At 45.9% G+C, this 24,354-nt stretch overlaps 3 protein-coding genes across 7 annotated transcripts; 2 read left to right on the top strand and 1 right to left on the bottom strand.

Moving 5' to 3' along the window:
- The first annotated feature begins 947 nt into the window (after positions 1–947).
- Positions 948–6,470, top strand: LOC124633928 (lysosomal aspartic protease). 2 transcript variants are annotated; one of them, XM_047169308.1, is made up of 8 exons: positions 948–1,008; positions 1,261–1,346; positions 1,598–1,724; positions 4,632–4,755; positions 4,882–5,110; positions 5,295–5,381; positions 5,528–5,891; positions 6,090–6,470. In XM_047169308.1, the coding sequence occupies exons 2-8, from the start codon at positions 1,285–1,287 to the stop codon at positions 6,249–6,251; spliced, it is 1,155 nt and encodes a 384-aa protein (XP_047025264.1). In that variant the 5' UTR covers positions 948–1,008; positions 1,261–1,284; the 3' UTR covers positions 6,252–6,470. The 2 variants fall into 2 exon arrangements, with proteins under 2 accessions (XP_047025264.1, XP_047025262.1); XM_047169306.1 differs by lacking the exon at positions 948–1,008 and adding an exon at positions 1,026–1,185.
- Positions 6,471–7,514: 1,044 nt separating this feature from the next.
- LOC124633927 (PHD and RING finger domain-containing protein 1) lies at positions 7,515–17,998 on the bottom strand. 3 transcript variants are annotated; one of them, XM_047169304.1, is made up of 11 exons: positions 17,930–17,998; positions 17,204–17,438; positions 16,669–17,133; positions 16,425–16,520; positions 15,909–16,328; positions 13,769–14,050; positions 9,908–13,696; positions 8,537–9,011; positions 8,152–8,267; positions 7,937–8,065; positions 7,515–7,773 (listed from the first exon to the last, which is right to left on the bottom strand). In XM_047169304.1, exons 2-11 carry the CDS (start codon positions 17,339–17,341, stop codon positions 7,669–7,671), a joined length of 6,015 nt encoding a protein of 2,004 aa, XP_047025260.1. In that variant the 5' UTR covers positions 17,342–17,438; positions 17,930–17,998; the 3' UTR covers positions 7,515–7,668. The 3 variants fall into 3 exon arrangements, with proteins under 3 accessions (XP_047025260.1, XP_047025259.1, XP_047025261.1); XM_047169303.1 differs by lacking the exon at positions 17,930–17,998 and adding an exon at positions 17,521–17,597; XM_047169305.1 differs by lacking the exon at positions 17,930–17,998 and having other exon boundaries at positions 8,173–8,267; positions 17,204–17,606.
- Positions 17,999–19,265: 1,267 nt separating this feature from the next.
- LOC124634011 (zinc finger C4H2 domain-containing protein) lies at positions 19,266–23,553 on the top strand. Of its 2 annotated transcripts, none has more exons than XM_047169406.1 (5): positions 19,266–19,582; positions 20,309–20,480; positions 21,787–21,965; positions 22,664–22,828; positions 23,164–23,553. In XM_047169406.1, exons 1-5 carry the CDS (start codon positions 19,524–19,526, stop codon positions 23,288–23,290), a joined length of 702 nt encoding a protein of 233 aa, XP_047025362.1. In that variant the 5' UTR covers positions 19,266–19,523; the 3' UTR covers positions 23,291–23,553. The 2 variants fall into 2 exon arrangements, with proteins under 2 accessions (XP_047025362.1, XP_047025363.1); XM_047169407.1 differs by lacking the exon at positions 19,266–19,582 and adding an exon at positions 19,589–19,790.
- The last annotated feature ends 801 nt before the right edge of the window (positions 23,554–24,354 follow it).

Here is a 24,354-nt window from a genome sequence, read left to right as displayed (position 1 = left end):
TATTTACCTTTGCTCAATGTATGGTAAAAGGACGAGCGAGCTGTCGTGTAGTGGCGCGTCACTCCGCCTGCTGGTCGTAGCACACGGAAGCGGAAGGCTGGTGCCTTGTGGTGGCGCGGCGCAGTGCTCTACGCCTTACTTTACATGTTAGGTTTAATTCGCAGCCATCAATAGCGACCGGCATAGTCACTTGATATACATATACTAATAATTAAAAATCCAATTGTTATTTGGCTAACAAATAAAAATAATTGTTATTTTATCAATGGTTTTATTTTCCATACGAGATAATGATTGCACATTTATATACTCGACTGCTTCCGTAAAAATTAACTTGTAAGAAGTTCTAAGGAATTACTATTAGCAACTTTCGAAGGGATTTTACATTTACAAAATCTAAATTATGTAAGGTAGTATACCTACTAGGGCATGCATTATCGGTAAAATAAAAATTACCGGTAAAAAATCGGTAAATAAAATATTTTTACCGGTAAGGCATATCGGGCATTCTGCTACTAATAGATCAATCGTATTCCAACGACATTCGATTGGTCTGCTATTTTGGTCTATTCTATACGGTAGTTTGCTCTACAATCATATTGCAATCGTAAATCATTTGCAGACAAAATGATTCATTATTGAATGACAGAAAAGGATAAAAACGTTTATTTCAAAGAAAAAATAGCGGAGTGCCACATACGTTTCAATCGTAATCGAGTCGTGATTGGATCGCAGTCGAATGTGAATCGTATGTCGCTTAAGTAAAATTAGGAGAATCGGGCCCCTGACCTTCACCTGCGCAGAAGTGATTTATTGGTTTATTGCCTTAAGTGTACAGTGCGCAACAAAGCGATCCCCACTCTTCCGCCGAGAGCTCATTATCCGTGCCGATAACTATACACACAACACAACCTTAACATGCAAATAAATATTTTGAGTTTGAATTGTTTTTTAGTGAATTCATATTGGCGACTGGGAAGTGGCAACACTGGAGCTGTCTGATTCTGAGTGAGAATTTTATATTTTATCTATCCACAACACAATAAATTCCGCATTCGCGTCAAAACGCGCCGGTGAATAATTGAATTATATTGTCGTTGCGGACGATTAAATACTAAACTTAGATTTCATTTTATCAGTTCTTGTTCTCTCCGCAACAGGAGAAACACCGCAAAACTAGCTGCGGTATGTAAGGTGATAGAGAATATACGATAATTGCATTATTAAAAGTTCATTGTTTATTTTTGTTTCACAACGCAGAGTCGTGCGTGACTTGCAAGAAAAATGGGAAAATTGATGATATTGTGCCTGGCACTCGCGGCCACTTGTGTGTCCGGCTTTCTAAGGTATGTAAGCGAGCCAATTATACAATTCCTAGTGTTAATTTAATGCTGATCCCACTATGTTATCACAATTATCAGGGAGCACGACCCATGTTAGTTACTTCTTCAAATTTAAGATCAATAGGTGTTTAATGATACCTTCTGGCTGGCCATAAACAAAAACAATTTATGATAAATTTCCGTGAAAATCAATTACAGAGGGTTGTGCTAACGTTAGTATGTTACTATGACAAGAATTATATTTTTCTTTATAGAGTGCCCCTGTATCGCATGAAAACAGTGCGCAGACACTTTCAGGAGGTTGGCACTGACCTGCAGGTGGTGAGGATCAAGTATGCGGTGTCTGGGCCCGCACCCGAGCCACTCTCCAACTATCTTGATGTATGTACTTCACATCACACTAACACGTATATAAGTAGTCTGCTACAATTGATATGGTAGACTTTATATTATAGCAGTTTAGTGGTGTTGCCTCCCAGCAGTGAATGTTTTTCTTGATGAACCTATTTGTGAAAACCCTATGAAAATCTGCACAGTAGTTTTTGAGTTTAATTTGATAATGTGTTTGAAATTATCTGTATTGTAATAATAGGTCTTGTTTGTGTAGTTGTTTTTTAAGCTGTTCGTAACCAATGCAGATAATGTATTTGTTGAATTTATTATATCAAATGAGGGTAGTTACCTTCCATTGACTAAAAATAGATAACATAAATATTTTGCTTATAATCACAGCTACTCCAAGAATTACTTATCTCCTACTGATAGCATATAATGAGAAAAACAGTAATTTAATATTTGTAACAAAAAATTGTCAAGATTGAAATTTTATTATATAGTTGCAGACAACAAAAGCACAATATACATTATTATAGTAATATGTTAAAGCGGTGTTGTTTAAAAGCAAGTTGTGATAACCCCACAGGCAGAGCCGCCTTATCTCCCCAGCAGGCGATAATATTGTATGTCGGGACACAAACAAACATCATCACTGTTACACACTATGTTGTGGCATTAATTGTTAGCAGCAGTTCACTGAAAACATAACGTGAGCTGCACTGTAATACTACAATGTAGTGATTGACATGCTTAGGCACTTATTCTTATGAAAAGAACATGGAAAACAAGCAATGTTATGATACGCTTGATTAAGTTATTTATTATTAATCATACTCATACTGGATATATACTTATAATTAGTTGATATTGTTGACTTTGCGTAGAGCATGAGGAAAATGCTGTGTTACAATAAACCCACTGGCCACTACATGATACATCTGCATGACGCGACAGGTTTGACACGCAAATACGTTATGTGGTGTATGACTATGCTGGCTCTAGGAATACTAACAAGCATTTACATGTTGTTAGCTGTACCTGAACGTCTTGAGCCGCCACGCAGTACGCGATCACTTGTTTTGCTTGACATGATCATATTATAAATTGGGTGCTAATTAAACAGGCTTCTTTTTAATATCATTATTCGCCCCCAAAAATGTATGTTGCCTTCTAAATTACTAAGTCAGCCACAATTAACGATCATCTAAATAATACTATCTTAGCCACTAGTTCTAAGTAAACCACTCTAAATACAACTCAGCATGATAGTTATTTTTTAGCATCTAAAGGACAATGGGCGGTCCCGGTCCAAATGTCCACCACGAACGAGACCTATATGGCTAGATAGCCCGTTAAATGTAGAACATTTTTTGTTATGAAAGTAAAAAAAAATATAATGCCAGAAAAAAGTTATAGCAAAATCAAATACAACATTTTACAGATTTTTTCAATTTCATTTTTTCAATTACTTTTCGTGATGTTCGATTTTCGTACTTTCTGTAACTTCTGACAAAATAGAATTGTTCATTATTAAAAAGAAGACACCACCAGTTACCGCTGGAACCAGGAACCGCTGAGTATATTCAAGCACTTCTGGCGCCTCAATTGGTTAGCGATTCGTACATCCATCGGGCAAAAATATGGGCTGTTTATATGCAAACGTGTCTTACTCATCTTAGTTTTAGATAAAGTGCGGAAATGGAAGTGGAATAAAATAAAAAATTATAATGATAACATACAAAAACTACCGAAAACTAAGAATACATTTTTGGCTATAACTTTTTTTTGGCATTGTTTTTTTTTTACTTTCTTAGTAAAAGTTACTCTAAATTAAGTGAACTATTTGATTATATAGGTCTCTTTCGTGGTGGACATTTGGACCAGACTTCATACATTCTTGCCCAATCTCCTTTGTAGCATGCATTCTAACAGTAAACTTCTAAAATACTATTAAATGACATCATAAAATATTTTAACTCAGTGTGTTTAAAATGTAAGCAAGCAACATACAGCAAGCATGGCTTCTGTCACGGCTCCGGCGCTGCGGGGTTCCGGCGGTCCCATGCGAGCTTATCGTCGCAGATGGTTTTCACGCTCACCAGCGCTGAAACTACCTGCGCCTCAGCTCGCAGGCCGCCTCGCCCCTCCGCGCATACGCGGTTTTGAATTGCACTCTAGGGGTAGGGCAGACAAGACTATGTGGAGTCGGTTTTGCAGCGATTTATTTTCGTCACTAACTTCAATTTTTAATACAATACTTTTAAATTGAAGGTTATAAATGGCAATATGCTAAAACCGAGGCCGAGTTAGTAAATTAGATGACAATTTATAAATAAGAAGGACAAGTCACAATAATTGATGACCTTTAGTTGAAGCTTTCTATAGAATATTTAGTTGGCGTTGTAAAAAAGACGAATTAGTTTATTAGAGGCTATGTCATTTCCCCGTTGCTTAGTTATAAAATTAGAAGATTAATCATGTGTAGGGCTGCCATCTCCAATTTCGCCAAACCCGGACAAATATTTAAAAAAACCCGGACATTTGGCGCAAATCGCATTTTTTCCCCGAACAAGTACGATTTTTTAAACAAAGTAATACCTAATTTGTAATCCATTTACTATTAACATACACTTAAATTCAATGAGGTGTTTCCTTACATGAAAAGTGTCCGGGTTTTCCCCGGACACTTCTTGAAACCCCGCACGGACGGCCCCCGGACGGCCTCCAAACGAGGACAAATCCGGGGAAACCCGGACGGATGGCAGCCCTAATCATGTGTCCAATAAATAATTTTGTGGCTAGACTTATTTTCCCTTATAAATTCAGTAAATATATAATATTATACAGAATCTATCTCGAGTCGTGAATTCAACTATTAGAGACCAAAATGATTCTGTCTGATGTCTGGATTTAGCTATGATGTGAAAGTAGGATTATTGTGTTGTGTCGCAGGCGCAATACTACGGGCCAATCTCCATCGGCTCGCCGCCGCAGACGTTCAAGGTGGTCTTCGACACGGGCTCCTCCAACCTGTGGGTGCCGTCCAAGAAGTGCCACTTCACCAACATCGCCTGTCGTACGTACCGCCACTCTCTCTAGCCGATACTCTTACATCTGCACTGATCAAACTAGTCTTTTGATACAAGTACTTCGATGAGCGGATATGGCAGCAGTAAATGTACAGGAGCGCATTGTGTTGCAGTGCTGCACAACAAGTACGACAGCAGCAAGTCGAGCACGTACCGCGCCAACGGCACGGAGTTCGCGATCCACTACGGCTCGGGCAGCCTGTCGGGCTTCCTGTCGCAGGACGACGTGACGGTGGGCGGCATCACCGTGCGCGCGCAGACCTTCGCCGAGGCCATGTCCGAGCCCGGCCTCGCCTTCGTCGCCGCCAAGTTCGACGGCATCCTCGGCATGGCCTTCACCAGGTGCCTTAGCGTTAATCATTCTATGCATCAGAACAACTAGAATTCAGGCAAGACGATAACGACCAAACACGATAGAATTCTTAAAGTCCTCGAGAACGCAGATTATATGCTCGGCTCTGTTTACATGTTACAACTATTTAGTATCTATGTTTGTTTGAACGTTCTAAGTGTCTGTCTGTTGCAGCATCTCTGTGGACGGCGTGACGCCCGTGTTCGACAACATGGTGGCGCAAGGGCTCGTAAAGCCGGTCTTCTCCTTCTACCTCAACAGGTAACATCATCACCATCATACATAGTGTGTGTCGCTTCCTAACTATCTTGGAAAATGGATGGTTTATAAAATAGAACGAGACCGTCCGGCTGAGCTCCTCGAGCCAGTAGCACGTCTGACGTGGGTAACGAGCGGTCGTGTGGCAGGGACCCGAGCGCGGCGCAGGGCGGCGAGATCATCCTGGGCGGCTCGGACCCGGCGCACTACAGCGGCAACTTCACGTACGTGCCGGTGCACCGCGCCACCTACTGGCAGTTCCACATGGACGGCGTCCGCGTGGGCGAGCACGCGTTCTGCGCCGCCGGCTGCGAGGCCATCGCCGACACGGGCACGTCGCTGATCGCGGGCCCCAGCGCCGAGGTGGAGGCGCTGAACCGCGCGCTGGGCGCCACGCCCATGGCGTTCGGCCAGTACGCCGTGGACTGCTCGCTCGTGCCCACGCTGCCGCCCGTCGCCTTCACCATCGCCGGCACCAGCTTCACGCTCGACGGCCAGGACTACGTGCTGCGCGTGAGTGCACCCACTCACATCTCTTCCATTCGTTAATACCACTATCTAAATATTTCATTCACATCCATTGAATCCTTTCACATTTATTGGTAGAATGCATATTAATGAATACGCTTTAGTGTAACGAGTGTCCAGTGTATTATGTATGTCGGGAGTATTCCTTATGCATGGTGAGACGTGTAAGGTGTTGTGTCGCAGGTGACGCAGTTCGGCAAGACGGTGTGCCTGTCAGGGTTCATGGGGCTGGACATCCCGCCGCCCAACGGGCCGCTGTGGATCCTGGGCGACGTGTTCATTGGCAAGTACTACACCGAGTTCGACGTGGCCGGCAAGCGCATCGGCTTCGCGCCCGCCGTCTGAACTCCTCATCACTTATACTAATCACATGTTAGACTTCCCGGCGATACGATCCACCCTGCTTTTATAAGTCCTGTAGTTCTTGATCCGTGTCGCTTCATCTAGCTAGTTAAAGTTCTCCTATCATAGTGACAATAAATATTTGTCAGAATAATCTTGTGCAATGTTGATTTTTTTAGTTTTTTGTTTGTATTTTAGAAATAAAAAAAACATCAAAAGTCATATCTTTTTAATTCATCGTATCCCTTCCTCCTTTTAATAAAAGAAGGTTCCAAATTAATTTCAAAGTCGATAGCATATAGAAATGACAAAACAATAAGCTACTACTACATTATGTGGTTTTATATAATGGTAACAAGTGACAACACACGAACCAACAACACTTGTGACATCTTTTAAAAATTGCTTGATTTCTAAAAAGATATAAAAATTGGTTCGTGTTTTTCACAAAGTCGCTGTTGACGGCCAAATCATTCGCAGAGATAAATTCTTCTGGAATTTAGGAATTACCCAATGTATAAATATAATTTGCCAGATATCATATTATGGCTCTCGTCACACTGATTCAAAAGTTAAGAGCATCTGCATTTGAATCTCAAAAGCAGGACCATTGTCATACATGTGACAATATGGAAGAACAGATCATCGATATAGTAGTTCACCAGTTCATAGAATTTAAGCCTATGCTATTTAAATATTCGGCGTTATAATTCGGCCATATATCTTTGCATGCGGTAGTAATACTTGAATCCTTATTTTTTTATATAAGCTGGGGCTCAATTCTGCTAAAGAGTTTGGACATTCCATTCCATTGGTTTGTCATTGGTCTATACTTAAGAGTAGTGTGCTCTATAATCGTAAGTCGATTGCAGATAATATGATTCATTATTGAATCATAGACAAGGATAAAAACGTTTTTAAAATAAAAGTTCATTAACTAATTTATAGATTCAGATAGAATTTGAATGACAATACCTACAACGATTCAAATGAAATAAATGAAAAAACCTAAACGATATCTGCGGAATGCCCCATATGCTTCAATCGTAATTGAGTCGTGATTGGATCTCAGTTGGATATTAATCATATGTTGCTTAAGTAAAATTAGCAGAATCAAGCCCCTGGATTTGGACTGAATGAATGCTGTTATTCTAATCAAATGTATATATGCGACGTAAGTTTCATAATTAGTGGAAATCAGTGTTTCTAGTTCTCAAATGCTTATGCATTATTATTTTCACAGGTAACAAAATAAACAATGTTGTATTAATTTCATAATTAAATACTATTTATTTAAATAAAAGTTTAAGTAAAATAGATCGTCCATACATAAATTATAATTACAATATTCTGATAAAACATCTGGGCGGGGACCGCGCTTCTCTACACTATGCTACACTCTGTAATACAACTAGCGTCACTACACTAGTCCTAGTTTATGTTTTTTTCTGAACTTTTTCACATACGCCTCCACGAGCGCCTGGATCTTAGCCGGGTTGATCTCACCCGTCTTGTTGTGACAGATCTGGAATACAGTATGCTTATCATGTAGCCGCATTTAGTTATAGTCATGAAATGTACAAAAATAACATCAAAAACAACGCCTACAAACGTTTTATCATGAATTGGTCCAACACAAGGTTAAAACAAGCAGAGGATATCAAGCAGTATAACATGCTGGTGCTGACCTTGGGCACGGCGCGGCGCAGGATGTCCTTGTACTCGTCCTTGGTGACGTGCTTCTTGTTGTAGTGCGGCTTCAGCACCAGCTTCACCTCCTCCACCACGCGCTCCTGCCGGTTCAGCTTCTTGAGGAACTGCGAACACGCCAGAGTTACACCGAGTGTCTCAGCCACCACCGCCGCACCACAACTACCACGCATAACATAATAGGATCACACACATAAACAGCCTGATTGCTCACTTTGCTCTTCACTTGCATCTCGACGGCGGAGCTGGGCAGGTCGTCCAGGATCTTCAGGTTGTCCTCGTCGATCTTCACGCCCACCTGCGTTTTACCTGCGGACACAACGACGCGGTCAACTCTTTATTTATTTATTTAATAGTTTATGTATACACACAAAATACAGACAAGAAGAAAAAAATTGATACATAGTACATAGGCCATGCTTATTTCATAAGAAATCTCTTCCAGCAGGCCCGTTATGGGTGAGTCAGTTTATGTATTTATGTACTTTGAACAGAACGGGCGTATCGTTTGTATGATTGCTTTAACTATTTACTTAATTCCCTTATGCAGGTAAAATGTGTGAGAGTGAAGAGCGCACCTTTCTTGCGGTTGAGCTTGACGGGCACCTTGCTGGCGGCGCCGGCGCCCGCCTTGCGGCGCGGACGCTCCAGCAGCGCGTCGAAGCCGCGGGCGCCGGCCGGCGGCTCGAACAGGTCGCCGAAGTCGCTGGAGCCGGGCGAGTACGGCGACTCGGCCTCGGCCTCCGACTCGGGGCCCGAGCGGCGCCGCGCAGCCACCGCCGCCGTGCTGGGGCCCAGCGCCGCCGGCCGCTGGATCTTGGTGGCCTGCATGGGCTTGATGGGGTCGGACTTGATGGGCGACGGCTTGGCCAGGAACAGCTTGGGCGGCTGCGAGCGCGTGGGCGAGGGCAGCACGATGCGCACGGGCGGCGCGGGCGCGGGCGCGGGGGCGGGCGCGGGCGCGGGCGGCGGCGAGGCGGCGGGCGCGGGGGCGGAGTCGCCGGGCGGCGGCTCGGGCGACACGTCGCGCGTCGACTGCAGGAGCGCCATGACCTGTCGGTGGCCATGTACCGGTTTCAGTAGACGAGATGCACTATCTAGTGTTCAAATCGGCCATATATGGATTTTTATGGATTTGTTGATGATATGATTTTCACACTTTTCGACTTTTTTACAGTTTAAATGAGATAAACTATGATACCTATATATAAACGATATTAGAAAATCAATTTTATAATCTCAACGAATTCTTAAATAATACCATCTAGTTGTTTGTTATGTACACGTACGTTAATTTATTTTGGTGACAAAATATCATATGTTCTTTTCCCGGGTCTAAGCTGTCTCCCCTCTAATTTTCAACTTAAGCGGTTCAGCCATTATTGAGTTATAAAATGTGTAACTAACACGACTTTCTTCATAAGTATATATTCATATAGTATATGTAAGTATTTATTATAAAGGTAGGATTTTTTCGGACTGCTACTATTCGAATTCAGTAAATCCTAGGTTTTACCAATGTGGACTGGTAAATATTGGTTTTAGGAATAAAACAATGATAAATCAATTTATCGTCATTTGTTTTAAGTAACCATTAGTCAAAAACATACGCAACATTCTAACCATCTAAATAATTTTTATTTCGAAGTTGTATTAATAAAAGTATGGGGATGTAGATGTGGAGGTAAAACCTAGCTTGTTTTGAATTGAAATGGTAAAAGTCCGAAAAAATCTTAACTTTATAATTAATTCTTACATTTACCAACTCATGTCGGTAAATCAAGCAAGAACGTGATTTTTACGTAACACCCTGCTTTGAAAACCTGTTTGAACTGCATTGCATACTCATGTTTTGAACAAATAAACGATCTTTTAACAAACTGAACGCTACGTTCCTGAGAAAGGTCTCAACAAACAGACGCATATTTAGGACGAACAGGGCGACATACCTTTTCGATAGGTGAGAGCGGGCGGCGGTCGATGACCTCATCGGCGGACATGTTGGTCTTCTGCGCCGTCTCCAGCGTCATGCAGGGCCGCGCAGGGCTGGCGGGCCGCGCGGGGCCCGGCGACGCCGACGCCGAGCGCGTGGGCTCGTACGGGTCGTACGCGTCCGGCGAGTCCGGCGGCTCCGGCGGCGTGTTGGGCCCGCGCGCCTCCTCCGGGCCCGGCTCCGGCGCCGGCGGGGCGGCCGCGCGGCCCGGCGACGGCGGCGTCTTGGGCCCCACGGCGCTGTGTGCCGGCTCCGGCGCGGCGGCGGGCCCGGCGGCAACGGCGGCTTCCTTCTCTCCGGGCTCGCTGTCGCTGAGCACGATGACGTTGCGCGGCGACGGCGTGAGCTCGCGGAAGGGCGAGCGCTCCAGGTCGATGATGGCGACGGGGCGCGGGGCGGCGGCGTCGGGCTCCGGCGCGGCGGCTCGCTTGCGGCGGCGGCGACGCTCGCGCCTCCGCTCGCGTCGCTCGTCGCCGTCGTCGCGCTCCTGCTCCTTGAAGCTGACGCTGACGAGTATGTTGTCGCCGGAGGTGAACACCTCCTTGGAGGGCCCGGCGGCGTCGCGCAGGCGGCGGTGGCGCGGGCGCTCGGGGTCGCGGCGCCGGCGCTCGCGCGGCTGCGGCTCGGGCTCCGGCGGCGGCGTGCGCGGCGACAGCAGGCGCGAGTCCACCGAGCCCGCCGGCTCGGCGGCGCGCGGCGGGGACGGCTCGGCCGAGCGGCTGGCGGAGCGGCGGCGCAGGCGGCGGCGGCGCGGGCTGCGCCTGCGTGGCGAGCGGCGTCGGGACGCGGAGCGCTCGGAGCGGACGCGCTTCTTCTTCTTGGCGGGTTTCGGGCGCGGGCTCTTAGACCCGGAGCCGGAACGTCGTCTCTTGCGAGACCGTTCGGTCTCGCGACGCCTGCGGGGCTCGGCGCGCTTGTCGCGCTCGGCGGAGCGGCGGCGGCGGCGCGGGGCGCGGGGCGGGGACGCGGCGCGGGGCGAGGGGGACGGCGTGGGGCGCAGGCGCGAGGCGGAGCGCGGGGCGCGGGACGCGGAGCGCCGCCCTCGAGACGCCGAGCGCCGCGGTCGAGAGCCAGATCGACGAGGACGCGAGGCGGATCGACGAGGACGCGAGGCGGATCGACGTGCTCGGGAGGCGGAGCGGCGCGGGCGGGAGGCGGAGCGGCGGTGCGGGGAGGGCTCGCGCGGCGTGAGGCGCGGGGAGGGCGAGGGCGGAGGGGACACGTCGCGGCCGAAGGCGTCCTTGGGGCGGCGCCGCTTCTCGGAGACGACGGTCCGCACGTCGTACCGCTCGAGGTCCTTGCGGCGCTCTTTGCGTCGCTTGGCTCGCTCGCGGTCGGCGTCGCTGGACTCGCGCCGCTCGCGTTTCTTATCTTTATCTCTATAATTTCTCTCTTTACCACTTTTGCTGAGCTTTTTGAACGCGATCTCGCCTTTCTTAGTCTTGCCTTTGCCCTTGTCCTTGCCCTCCTTCTTAGAATCTTTCTTCTTCTTCTTTTTGGCGTCGTCAGCGCGCGGCTCCTTCTTCCTGTCGGGCAGCTCGCCGTCCTCGCGCGCGGCGGGCGGGGCGGGGGAGGGGGCGGGGGAGGCGCGCTCGGTGTCCGAGAACATCTCGTTGCCCTCGTCTTCGGATATCATCTCGGTGTCGAGTCCCTCTATGCCTTTCTCCTTCTCGGTCTCCATGGAGGTATCCTTGGACTTGTTCTCGTCGAGGCAGGGCGTGTAGCTCCTCTCGTCCTCGGTCTCGCTGATGGATTCAGTCATTTTCTCTAGCAGGTCATCGTTCCTGTCGGCGGAAGCCGTGGAGTGGTCGGCGTCGAGGGGCAGCAGGTCGTCCCCGGCGGACAGGTCGTCGCGTTCACTGTCGGAGCTGCGCGAGCGGCGGCGGCGCGGGGCGGGGGAGGCGGAGCGGCGTGGGGGGGGGGCGGCGCGAGGGGGGTGTTCCGACTCTTCCTCTTCGTCCGCTTTTACGCCAGGTTCTGACGCGACAACATCCGCATGACTGCTCGCCGCTTCCTCGATATCTTTCTCCACTTCGACAGAACTTGTTACCGGAACTGGATCTTGCATTTTTACCGGCTCTTCCGTGCTGGCCTCGACCGGCTCCACGGATTTAGTATCGGGGGCGAGATCGGAAAAGATTTCGTCTCTAGCGGGCGAAGCATCCCTGCGAGCCTTCTCGTTCGGCACGTCGTCAGTGGGAGCGGAAGCCGGCGCCTCTTCGGCGTCTTCCACCACGTCCTCGTCTTCCATGTCTTGTTCCTCTTCGTCGTACAGACTGACTTGTCGTTTAATCAACGACGGCGTATTCAGTTTTATCTTAATGGGATTTCGCGGATTGGTGGTGATGGGACATCTCTTGGATACTTTCTCTTTGAATTGTTCGTCGGAAGTGTTCTTGGAGGGCGGCAGAGGCGGCGGGGGCGGCGGGCGGCGCACGGGCGGCTCGTCGTCGTCCTCCTGCACCAGGTCCTCGAGGCCGGAGCTGAGCGCGGGCGCGGGCGGCGCGGGGGCGGCGGCGCTGTTGGCGATGTGCACGCTGGCAGCCGAGTAGATGGAGAAGTTGGGGCAGTCGCCCTCCGAGTCGTCGTCGCTGGGCGCGGGCGGCGCCAGCAGGCCGCGGTGCTCGCGCAGCACCTGCCGCACGGCGCTGTCCAGCACGCTGGCGGGCACGCTGCCGTCCGTGCCGTGCAGGCCCTGCGCGGCGGGGGCCGGCGGCGCGGGCGGCGGGGCGGCGGCGCTGGCGGGCTGGGCGCTGGGCAGGGCCGCGCTCTGGGCCTCGGGCTGCGCGTCCGCGGCTGCCGGCACCTCTTCGCCACTGTCATCGTCGTCGTTTGTCGGCTCAGTGGGATCATATTTCTCAGTGTCTATGACTAAACTGGAATCACTTTTCTCGTCCTCCGACTTATCGAGCTCGGGCGTTTTATCGAACTTGAACATGGGCGGTTCAGGCAGCGGCCGGTAGGGCTGCGACTTCGCCGCTTGCTGACCTTGGGCTCCACCGACGGGTTCTAGATTACTGTTAGCAGAGTTTTGTCGCCGAATTGGGCCCATTCTCATGTCTAGGGGATTCTCAAAACCTCCAAATGAATGCCTGTGCTGAACGGGAGGAGGGTCTTGTCGCGGCGCGACGGGCGGCGGCACGTAGGGCTGCCAGGACGGCGCCAGGCTGTAGCGGCCCTGGTTCTGCTCGTTGTGGCGCTGGTTCGGAGGTTGATTATTCTGAGGTCTATTTTGTTCTGGCGCTTGCCTCCTGTTTCGATCAAAATTAGCGTCGTCGCCTATCGGGTACTGGTGCGGTCTTCTGGAATAGTTATTGTAAACGTCGGCGTCATCGCGACGCGCGTGGTTGTTCTGGGCGAAGGCGCCGCCGGGGCGCGGCTGGTAGCCGTAGGCGTCGTGGCCGCGGCTGAGGCTGCCCTGCTCGCGGTGGTAGTTGCCGGTGTAGCCGCCGCCCCAGCCGCGCCCGCCGCGGGACTGTCCCGGGTACGACGGCACTTTCCTCGCAGCGTCCTGGTCCTGCGTTAGATCTAACTTCCCCTGTTCTTTATTATTGTCTGAATTTTTCTTAGGTATACGCGTAGACTCTCGGGATTCTAATTTAATATTAACACTTCCGTCGACAGATATGGAGACGACAGATTTTTTTGAGTGTAGTAACGTTTGGCTTTCGAGGATGGAAGAAAGAACGTCGGGAGCCGAAGATGCGTGGGTGGGAGAGGGAATGGTTATCATCTTTCTCCTCGCCTGGAAAAGATAGGCAAAATTAGACATGACACGTCAGGAGTCGCGGATCGCAAACCGGGCAGCCGCACCGACCTGTCTGTAGGCGCTGAGGATGCTGGAGGTGGGGCGCGAGGCCACGGCCGTGCTGGCGCGCTCGGACACGGCGCCCTCGCCCTCGTCCGAGAAGTACGGCAGGTCGTACGCGTCGCCGAACAGGCGCAGCGCGGGCGCGGCCAGCGCGCGGGCGGGCCCCCGGGCCCCGCGCGCGGGCCCCCGGGCGGCGGCGGGCTCGGCGCGCTGCGAGGCGAGCTGCGCGCGCACGGCCGCGCGCACGTGCGAGCGCCGCGCCGCCGTGCGGGGCTGCCGCCGCTTGCTCTGCGGGGGACCGTCGGTCGCTACATTACACTGCGTCCGGAATTAGGTACTTTCTACTCCCACTTTGTTGCCTGGCTTGACTTACTTATTATTTAATAAAGGTGAATGCTTCGACTGGTAGCGACCACGTAAAATGGTTTTTAATTTTTCGCATATGAATACGAATGTCAACTTACGTAAAAGATCAAAAAACTATTCCATCTTACACTAGCAGTTTTCCCGCGATTTCACCCGCGTCTACTAGTGCCCGTACAAGGATAAAATATAGTCTATGCTGCTAGAGAAAAGTGTGACTATCCAAATGATAAAAAAAATATCGATTTAACAGCTTCGGCGCCTTAAGTCATCATCCTCCGAGCCTTTTCCCAATCATGTTGGGGTCGGCTTCCAGTCTAACCGGATTCAGCTGAGTACCAGTGCTTTTACAAGAAGCGACTGCCTATCTGACCTCCTCAACCCAGTTACCCGGGCAACCCGATACCCCTTGGTTAGACTGGTGTCAGACTTACTGGCTTCTGACTACCCGTAACGACTGCCAAGGATGTTTAATGACAGCCGGGACCTACAGTTTAACGTGCCATCCGAAACACAGTCAATGGTGGCTAAGATATACTTAGAAAGTACATACAAACTTAGAAAAGTTGCTTCGGCGCCTTAAGTACAAACACAATTAACTAGAAAAAAAAAATGGCCTTATGATGTACATGCTGTGCCCGTACCAGAGTCCCCGTAAGATGGTTGTATCAAAGTGTAAAATGGTTATTATGCGCATAATAAGGCAATTTTTTTATTTTCTAGTTAATTGTGTTTTAAAAGATCTAACATAATCCATTAAAACATTTAAAAAATCCATGACATGTTTTATTTTTATTCCATATTTTAAAAATAAAAACCAGCAGTTATGGACACTGCGAACAAAAGAAACTTTTTTTTCCCGATATTTAACGAAAGGTGTTACCGTACGGGAATTACCCGAAATAATAAGTAGCGTTCGTCAAAACTGTGAACGGACGCAACTTTTTTTACCCGATCGTCAACAGTGGTGACGAAAGGGTGTTAACCGAGCGGGAATAACCCCCCCACTTCCAGTCAAAGTATTCACTTCAAAAAATATATTGTTAACATTTAAAGCCAGTAAACTTAGAAGTATGTATATTGTGGAGCCAACATAGGTACCATCAGGATGTACATAGAGGAAGTATACATTTAATAGAGTAGGTACAGTACATACAGGAGTATAGGGATAGTACATATCGACTGCAAGCAAGCAATACCTCCTATCTGACATTTTTGTTTCAAAAAACCAAAAAACTTGTATCTACCATAAACTACCTTTAGATTCAAAATAAAAACAAAAAACTTTATTAATCAATACTATGCTTAGAAAAAGAAAACTTGGATTTTCAGTATCTCATTATACCTTCCTCGGAATAAGGATTTTATTAAGTTTTATTGTTCCCCTTTAAAATCCACCCGGAGTCAGATAGGAGGTATTGCTTGCTTGCAGTCGATATGGGCTTTTTTAGTGTGATTATATATGTAAGGAGAGTTCATAGGGAGTACATAACATCTGGGTTGTGGACAAGCCCACAGTGCCCGTTATGGTAGATCCACCACTAGTATAGCCGCTATGATGAGGTCAACAGCTACTTCTAACCCAAGATGAGAGGCTACAACAAAGATTAATTACCGCATGTGGCTGTCTACACCAAGCTTGAGCCAGTTACATCGAGGTAGGTATATAAAACAACATGAAAATTAAATTCAAGGCTCACATGGTTCGAAAGCTTGCAATTGTAATACAACATTTGGGTGATTCTGTATTGGCAGTGGCGCACTGGGAGCAGATGATACTAACCTTTCTTTTCTTAAGTTTCCTTTTAACTTGTTTTGTGACAGGAAATTTACCATTTTCTTGCACTTCATACTCAATAATGACAGTTTTAGCTCTTCTTCGTTTAGGCCTTCTGCGTGTATGTGCAGAAGTTTTACGCCTAGTTGAAGTCGCCCTTGAGCTGCTCCCCAGCGTGGCTCGTGACCCTCGAGATGTTGATGGTACATCATCAGAATTCAATTGGCTGCCCTGACGTCCTGAAGATGTGGATGGTTGTTCTACACTGTGAGTTCTCAATGATCTGACATTTCTGCCTTCCCGGGCTACTGCACCTCTAGTTGTGATTGCTACATCTGAGTCCATTTCTGTAATGCCTGAGAATAAGTAATCCACATCTGATAGCAAATTGTCACAATTAGGACAGAGCCACTGGTCTATAGGGACCTGAAATGAGAGGAAATTTCAATTTAAATCATAACCTTCAAAGTGTTCCTACTGTAATTAAAAGTGTTCAAATGATTGTAACAGTAAATGAAGTACCTCAGACAATGGTGGAGTGAGACACTGCATGTGATATCCGAGGTCACATCCATCACACAGAAGCATAGTCTCCTCATTGTCTGTGCGGCCACACACCTGAAACACAACATTCTGTACTTCTGCCACTTTCATATAAACATGTTACTAGAGCTTTCAACACATGTCACGATCACTTTTTAACATGATTTTAGATTGTTGCTGTTGACATTATTATTAACGTATTGTCCCAACTTTATATACATACCTCACAGATAGTGGGGTCCTCAATGACAAGCAGCTCTACAGAAGGCCTGCGCTCTACCACCTTGACTGGCTCAGTCCGTAGCACCCGTCCTCCTGCACATGTTCTTACTACGATAAAGTCAAATGTCATCCTGTCTACTGGACAAGTGTTCACATTTTTAGACCATTCAGTGATACAGTCAAGACAGAAAATATGTTCACAGCTCTGTGGAGTGCCCACTTCTTGATTGGTAAACCGTAACAGGCAAATAGAGCACTTGTCTGAATTCCCTTCTGAACTGTCCGATGCAAACCCTGAAGTAGGTCTAGCCGCCGAGGCAGCAGGTTTGGGCGCGTCCGAGTGGTCGGTGGCCCATCCTGACGTGTCGCTGTCACCATCGGAATCTCGAAGCTTAGGCAGGGCGCGCTTACGCCGGGCACACACCACTGAACTGCCACTGCTGTCACTACCCGCATCACTCAGCACCTGAAAATATACTTATTGTAATAATCCATCAATCCCAGTCCATACACTGTGTTGAAGCTTAGACAATCACCCTCAATCTCTTTCTACGTGACCCCGCCGCTGTGACGCTTTCGTCGCTGTCCGAGCTAGAGTCAGACGAAAGAACCATCACTTTCTTGATCTTGCGCTTGGGCCGTGGAGGCGAATCTTCGCTGCCTTCTTCACTCATTCTCACAAGTAAACACTGTTCGATGGAATTTAGTGGGCACGACACGAAGCCACTTGCAAAGGTGTAAATGACCTCCGCCAAGTTATATTGGAATCACCTGCGATACAATAAAATAAATTCATTCGGTCTGCAAATTCAAACCATGCATGAATAATGTTTCCACACAAATTATTGCGTACGCGTTGTCTTAAAAACTATTCTACTATTTTGACAGCAAGCCGCTATCAATGGTCTAGCGGCCATTTTCCTTACAATTCATTTTTTTTTTAATAGTGTTGTTATCTCATGTTGTTATTGAACCATAGACAAAAAGCATAAATCGCAACTAGACCGTTAATAGTAACTTAGCAGCTTTCATGTCCCTTGCCTTTCTATTCAATCAATAGCATTCGTAATACATTAGAACTACTTTAATATCAACAATCAGCGAGTTGTTTATAGGAATGACTACTGTCTATTAGTGTTTTTGATTGCATTGTTGCCGTTGACGTAGTGGTCGCAAAACGCGACTGTTAGTCAACACACACCACGGGGTCATGGGTTTGCTAAAGTTTGCTTCCTGAATCAGCTCTGTTGGTGGTGAAATACCTGCATCGAAGAACACGTAAATCTTGATCTGGAGCCTGATACTGTGTCAGATGGTCGTTGGATGGCAGATGCGGATGAGTTCAGCTTGAAAAAGACAAACAGAGAGAGTATATGAAAATATGTATAAATAAATAAATGTCCTGCACAGCTAACTGAGCTTGAGAACAACCGGTTGGTATTTGGTTGGTATTTGGCCCGGTATTTGGTCGTCATTATTAGACGGTCAATAAAAATATTGTGATATTAACCTTAAATGTCGACTTTGCATGTGCAATTTACTTGATCGTTTAGAGAGCACCTTGATACCTAGGTTTAGAAATCTGGTGTTTGTTACAATATATTATATTAATGTGCCTATCTTCAGATCGATACTGCTTCATATTGTTTTTGACTTCGTGTTAGTTTTATTTGCCATCGCTTTTGTGTTACTCATAGATGTAATATAATAAACAAGATTGCGCACGCTCAAAATACATATTTACGAAAATGAACTCTATTCCAACGCAATAAGGTACTAAATTTGTTGCATAATACACAGAGGCAAATCCGAGCCGAGAGGGATAGTTAGAACGGAGGCTGTTTGTCTCTTTCTAACACCTTGCCAGCATAAAAAATGTTGTGGTCAACAGTTTTGTCTTCCCAAAAAAACAATTGAATCACATAGATTTTTATCTTATTTTAACAATTGTAAGTCAACAAATTAATAAAAATCGCATTAATTTATTATACGAATAAATTATTTATATAAATTATTATTCTTAAAACATAAACAACATATTTTTTTTTTGTTTCTAGTGGTAACCCTGAACATTCTTGGCGCGTAATCAGCATTTAAAATTTTGTTTATATTTTTTGTATTAAATCAATTTAAACTATTTAAATGGTGAAAAAGTGTTGTGTTTATACTTGTAAAAGTGAATCCTATGGTGGTTGCAATATATCGTTCCACAGGTTAGCTAATAATAACATTTTCGTAAACCAAACAACTAGGGTGCCCATGAATTCTTGTAATGAGTGAAAATATGGGTGATGGATTTTAAAACTGTTGTACTATTGTTATAGCTTCCCAAAAAATGAAGAAAGGACACATAAATGGCTCAGCAGTCTATATATGAAGTAGAAATACAAAAAAAACAGTCTTCACTTCGAATCTTCCTGCTTTTATACTGCTAATTCCCGCTAATTATTGAAAGCCTTTATAAGTATCTTAAGGTCACAAACTGCGTAAGTTAAAACTTCAATACCAATCTGCGTTTAATAATCTTAGCAAAATTCGGATTTGTCTCACATAGCTTAATCTCATAGTCACCCTATTAGAAAGGGACAGACAGCCTCCGTACTAACTGTTTCACTCGGCTCGTTTTTTGGGTTTATATGCGCAGTCCTGTTTACTAATATTATGTCTATGGTGTTACTAGAAACGAAAGAGTTTTATTATCTGTACAACAATACGCATAGATAGTTTACCAGAGTAAAATTAATTAGTTGTCTGTGGCTCATGCACGCACGGACGGGGAGGGGACGAATGTCCGCGTTTTTTCGCTTTGTCCACTTTCGTTTATTTTCGTAATTTCAGACGAAAATATATCAAGAAATGACCGCTGAAAACGAACGCGAAATTTATCATAAATTAGAAGCCATGAAAGAGATCAGGTCTGTTATTTTATCACTTACTAAACACTCGAAAAGTTCTCGCACCTGTGGACTCGATCAATAAACACTTGACTTCACATAGTAGGATTCTTTTTGATATTTTAGACGAAAGTATTTAATTTAGTTTGTAGATATTGAAAACAACAATGAGCATTAAATTATGAAGCTACTTTTAAGTAAAGAAGTGCTTTTGTTTGGTAAAGAATAGGTATCAGATGCATTGATTCTATTAGAGGTTTAGTTTGTGTTCCGCACAATAAATAGGTACCCGATGATAGACAGATAAAATTGAATTGATATAAGTGTGATGGTGTCGTGGTGGCCTAGTGGGTAAAGGACCAACCTCTCAAGTATGAGGGCGCGGGTTCGATCCCAGGTCAGGCAAGTACCAATGCAACTTTTCTAAGTTTGTATGTACTTTCTAAGTATATCTTAGACACCATTGATTGTGTTTCGGATGGCACGTTAAACTGTAGGTCCCGGTTGTCATTGAACATCTTTGGCAGTCGTTATGGGTGGTCAGAAGCCAGTAAATCTGACACCAGTCTCACCAAGGGGTATTGGGTTGCCCGGGTAACTGGGTTGAGGAGGTCAGATAGGCAGTCGTTTCTTGTAAAGCACTGGTACTCAGCTGAATCCGGTTAGACTGGAAGCCGACCCCAACATGATTGGGAAAAGGCTCGGAGGATGATGATAAGTGTGATGGTGTGTGCGTTGTGTTTCCAGGAACAAAACAATAACTCTGGAGCGAATGAAGCGCAGCATTCTGAATGAAGTGCGCAGCGGGGACCAGGAGGGCCGCTGCCTGGCGCAGTACAAGCGCGAGATGGAGCTGCTGCAGCAGGAGAAGATGAGCCACGTGGAGGAGCTGCGCCAGATCCACGCCGACATCAACGCGGTAACGCCCAGGACTTCACCTTACTCCTCACTACTGTTCATATCTTTCTTCTTCTCCTAACAATAAACAAGCAATACCATTCTGAAAAATACAATAAAGTAATGGTCATTTGAAGAAAAGTACTGAATTTCATATAATTCCAATGAAAAGTAACTCAGGGTGTTTGCTACGTTATTCAGTATGTATTGCCCTTCACTTCCATAGTAATAATGTAATAATAATGTGACATCAATACATATGAATAACAGAGAATGAATATTGGAATGTTGTATAGGAAACACACACAGTGCAGTAGGAGGAGCTATAAATACAACAAGTTGGCGGCAGTTTGTTTACTTAGGCGGGTGCTATTGTTGGCCCACAATTGTAACACTTTAAACTGTTTGTTTTTACTGTCAGTCTGCAATGACTAGCTGAATACTCAAATCCAGTATGACTTGCTCCAACTTACAATTTATTGTGGAAATCTGTTAATTGGTCATTGAAGTCATGATAAGTCATAGTTTATTGACATATATATTGTAAAGCGCATGCCAGGAGATGAGTTAAACGACCGAATGATGATTTAAGACGGACTTTATTATAATAATAATTTGGGTTATATTGATAGGATTACACGTGTATGTATACTTATTACTACTGATACTACTACAATACTACTACTAGATACTACTACAATATATTCAAATTGTATTTTTTTTATTTATGTTGTTTTGTTTCCTTCCCTTTCGGGAGTATTAAAAATCCTTGCGCACGGGCCGGAGCCAAGTGTGTAACGGGGTAATCATTAAATTGAAAATGTGGATGTTAAAGTAGATTTAGTTAGAAACTTTCAGGTGATGCGGCAAGTGTTGAGGATTGTAGCTTTTTGGAGCATGTGTAAAGTGTCCAGGTTTTGTTTATTATTGTGAATATAAGTATCGTGTGTGCGAGCAACATTATATTATTATATTCTTATAACATCAATACTGTCTGGCACCAGGCTCTTTCCTCAAAAGGCCATTCCAGACTGCGTAAATGGTGACACTCACATAATATTATTTTATTTATAACATGTTTGGACTTTAAAGGGACTATGACCCTTGAGTTTGTTTCGGCGTTTCTTCTCAGGGATCAGTCAGTTAGAAAATGCTGACCCCAGCGTTCTTAAAATGACGTGTAAAAGTGATGTAATGTCTAACTTACAAAAGAACGATTGCATTTCATGTCAGTAGCCGTAATAAATGAATGATTAACGAACAAACGAATAACGATTTAATTTTCTGAAGAAAACAGAATGACTACATAGAATATTGTAATGTATCAGATGGAGACGGTGATCAAGCAGACGGAGGAGAGCATGACGCGCAAGCTGTCGAACGCGTCGCGGCTGCACGAGGACTACCGGCCGCTGAAGGCGGAGGTGGACCTGCTGCGGCGCCAGTGCCTCGGCCTCGAGCGACTGCCCGACCTGCACGAGGAGGAGGGCAGCCCCATCACGCCAGAGTATGTCTTCACAACTGTGCCTACTGACACTACTTTTATCTCTATCAAAATTCACCATCTGTGCATATTACAAATTTTCACAAAAAAAATTAAGAAAAAGTCAGTGGAAAAAATTATTTGACACATTGAAGTTTGAGTGTCAAGAAAAAATATAAAAAGGTAGGTATGTTAAACAATGTTGGTCTTACTACAAAAACTTAAACATGTGTCAAACACTTGTCTAAAAAAAGTGTGGCTGCAAAATGGACCTTACTTTAACGTCATAATCTGACATTGTTTTTAGACAAGTGTAAAACTGATGTTTAAAAGTTTTTGTGGTTAGACAGTACATGTACCTATAACTAACTTTCGTGGTGTCATGTGTGTGGTTTTCAAGATGGATGGGATGAAGCAGGTTCAAAACCTGTATATCTTTGAATATGACATGTTTAATAAAATATCATGAGTAAACTGGGTCTAGATTGTTAGTCTGCAATCAACAGTCCAGCTGGGGAACAATGTGTAGGCTAATGATGATATAACAATCCTCTAACCTGAATTAGATCAATGTAACCTCCCATGTTGCAGTTTGGAGAATGATTATGCTAGACCCCTCGGGGTTGTCAATTGTTTTATATTATCTGTAAACAAGCTACATGTTGATGTAAGCAATACCTGTGGTGCGTGAGCTGGTGGGTTGATGTGCGGTGTGTGTGCAGCCGGTTCCCGGCGCTGCCGGGCGGCGCGGGCGCGGGCGCGGGCCCGGCGGGCGCGGCGCCGCGGCTGGCGTCGTTCCTGCCGCCGGCCGCGCCGCGCAAGCCGCCGCCGCCGCCGCCTGCGTTCAGGTCTGCACTCGACCAAGATTTCATTACCGTCTCGCTGAGGTTCGATTATGTTTTCTTTTATTTTTGGTTCTCTGTCCGCCTGTCCTTCGCCTGCTCCTTCTGATACCCTCGCCCCGCACACGATTCATTTTTCATTTATTCAATTACAGTTAATTTACACAATCATTTTATTTTACTTTATTTTGAACCCAAGGAACAAGGTTTTTATTTACCTACTAATAATCTTAAAATTTATCAATTACAAATGACAAATCCCCTATAGTAATAAAATGTCAGTTGCACCCTTGCACTTTGCAATATTAGATTGGCATATTGAAAAAAGAGTTAGTAAGTAACAGTGTAGCGAGTATGCATAGAGTATGTGTGTGTGGCAGGCAGCAGCCGCCGCCCATGAAGTCATGCCTGTCGTGCCACCAGCAGATCCACCGCAACGCGCCCATCTGTCCGCTGTGCAAGGCCAAGAGCCGCTCGCGCAACCCCAAGAAACCCAAGAAGAAATAGTCTCCCTGTGCTGCCCGCCGCGCCTGCGCCGGTAACACTTGTGCTGCACTAGACTAACATAGTAACGTCAGATGAAAGCACGGAAGCACCCGTGACACACCCACAATCATAAACAAACAAACAATTATAAAGAAAAATTCCTGTGACTGTCGTGAAAATGGTCATCCTAATTGCGAATCTCGCATATTTGTCTCTTTGAAGTCGTCTGAAAAGTTTATTGATGTCAAAATAAATTAATACAATGTCACGTAAAAGGACAATGCTCAAAAAAACCCAAGCCCGGCGCAAAAGAAAAGTAACTCAAATTATAGGTAATAATAAGTAATAATATACTGCATAGTAGGCATCATCGAAATTAATGGCTATATGTGTGAAATTGTTATTTGATTTTACAGGGGTAACATGAGCAGCTGGGACTTATAGTTTAATTAAAGTGCTATCTGAAACAACAAACAAGTAATATGGCATGTAATAAGCTTCTCCAAAAAGATAAATCAATACCGATGTACAGCTCGGGACTTTGGGATGCGACTCAAGCTTGTCCCAACTTAGGGTGGGCTAAGCATGTGGAACAGTTCGCGCATCCCGCAACATTTTTGGATCATGTCGTGTTAGAAATAGAGAATCGATGACTTTTAGGCCTCTGCCTCGAATTTTGCGGGCAGCGGGGCGGCGGCGGCGGCGGCGCGGGAGCGGCAGGATCTTACGCGTATAATCAAATGGACCGGCCCTCGAATACAGCGGCGCGGGAGCGGCGCGGCGGCGGGCAACGAGCGGTGCGCTCCAGTCAAGCGGTGACCGCCCGCGTTGGGCGTCTGCATTGTAGGCATAGTGTTATACATTTTTTTTGTGACGTATCAATATGTCTTCGGACGTGGAAGAGCTAATTATTTCGGCCATCTTTGAGAGGACACCCATATGGAACAGCAAACACAACAGAACACAACACTACACTGCTATATTGCCGCGCGATCTGCCCGCTAGTTTCGAGAACAGGTAAGCGTTGCCCGCCCCGCTCCCGCGCCGCCGCCGCTGCCGCCCCGCTGCCCGCAAAATTCGAGGCA

This window comes from Helicoverpa zea, chromosome 10, assembly GCF_022581195.2.
Source record: "Helicoverpa zea isolate HzStark_Cry1AcR chromosome 10, ilHelZeax1.1, whole genome shotgun sequence".
Lineage (NCBI taxonomy): Eukaryota > Metazoa > Arthropoda > Insecta > Lepidoptera > Noctuidae > Helicoverpa > Helicoverpa zea.
This window is presented reverse-complemented; position numbering and strand designations above follow the sequence as displayed.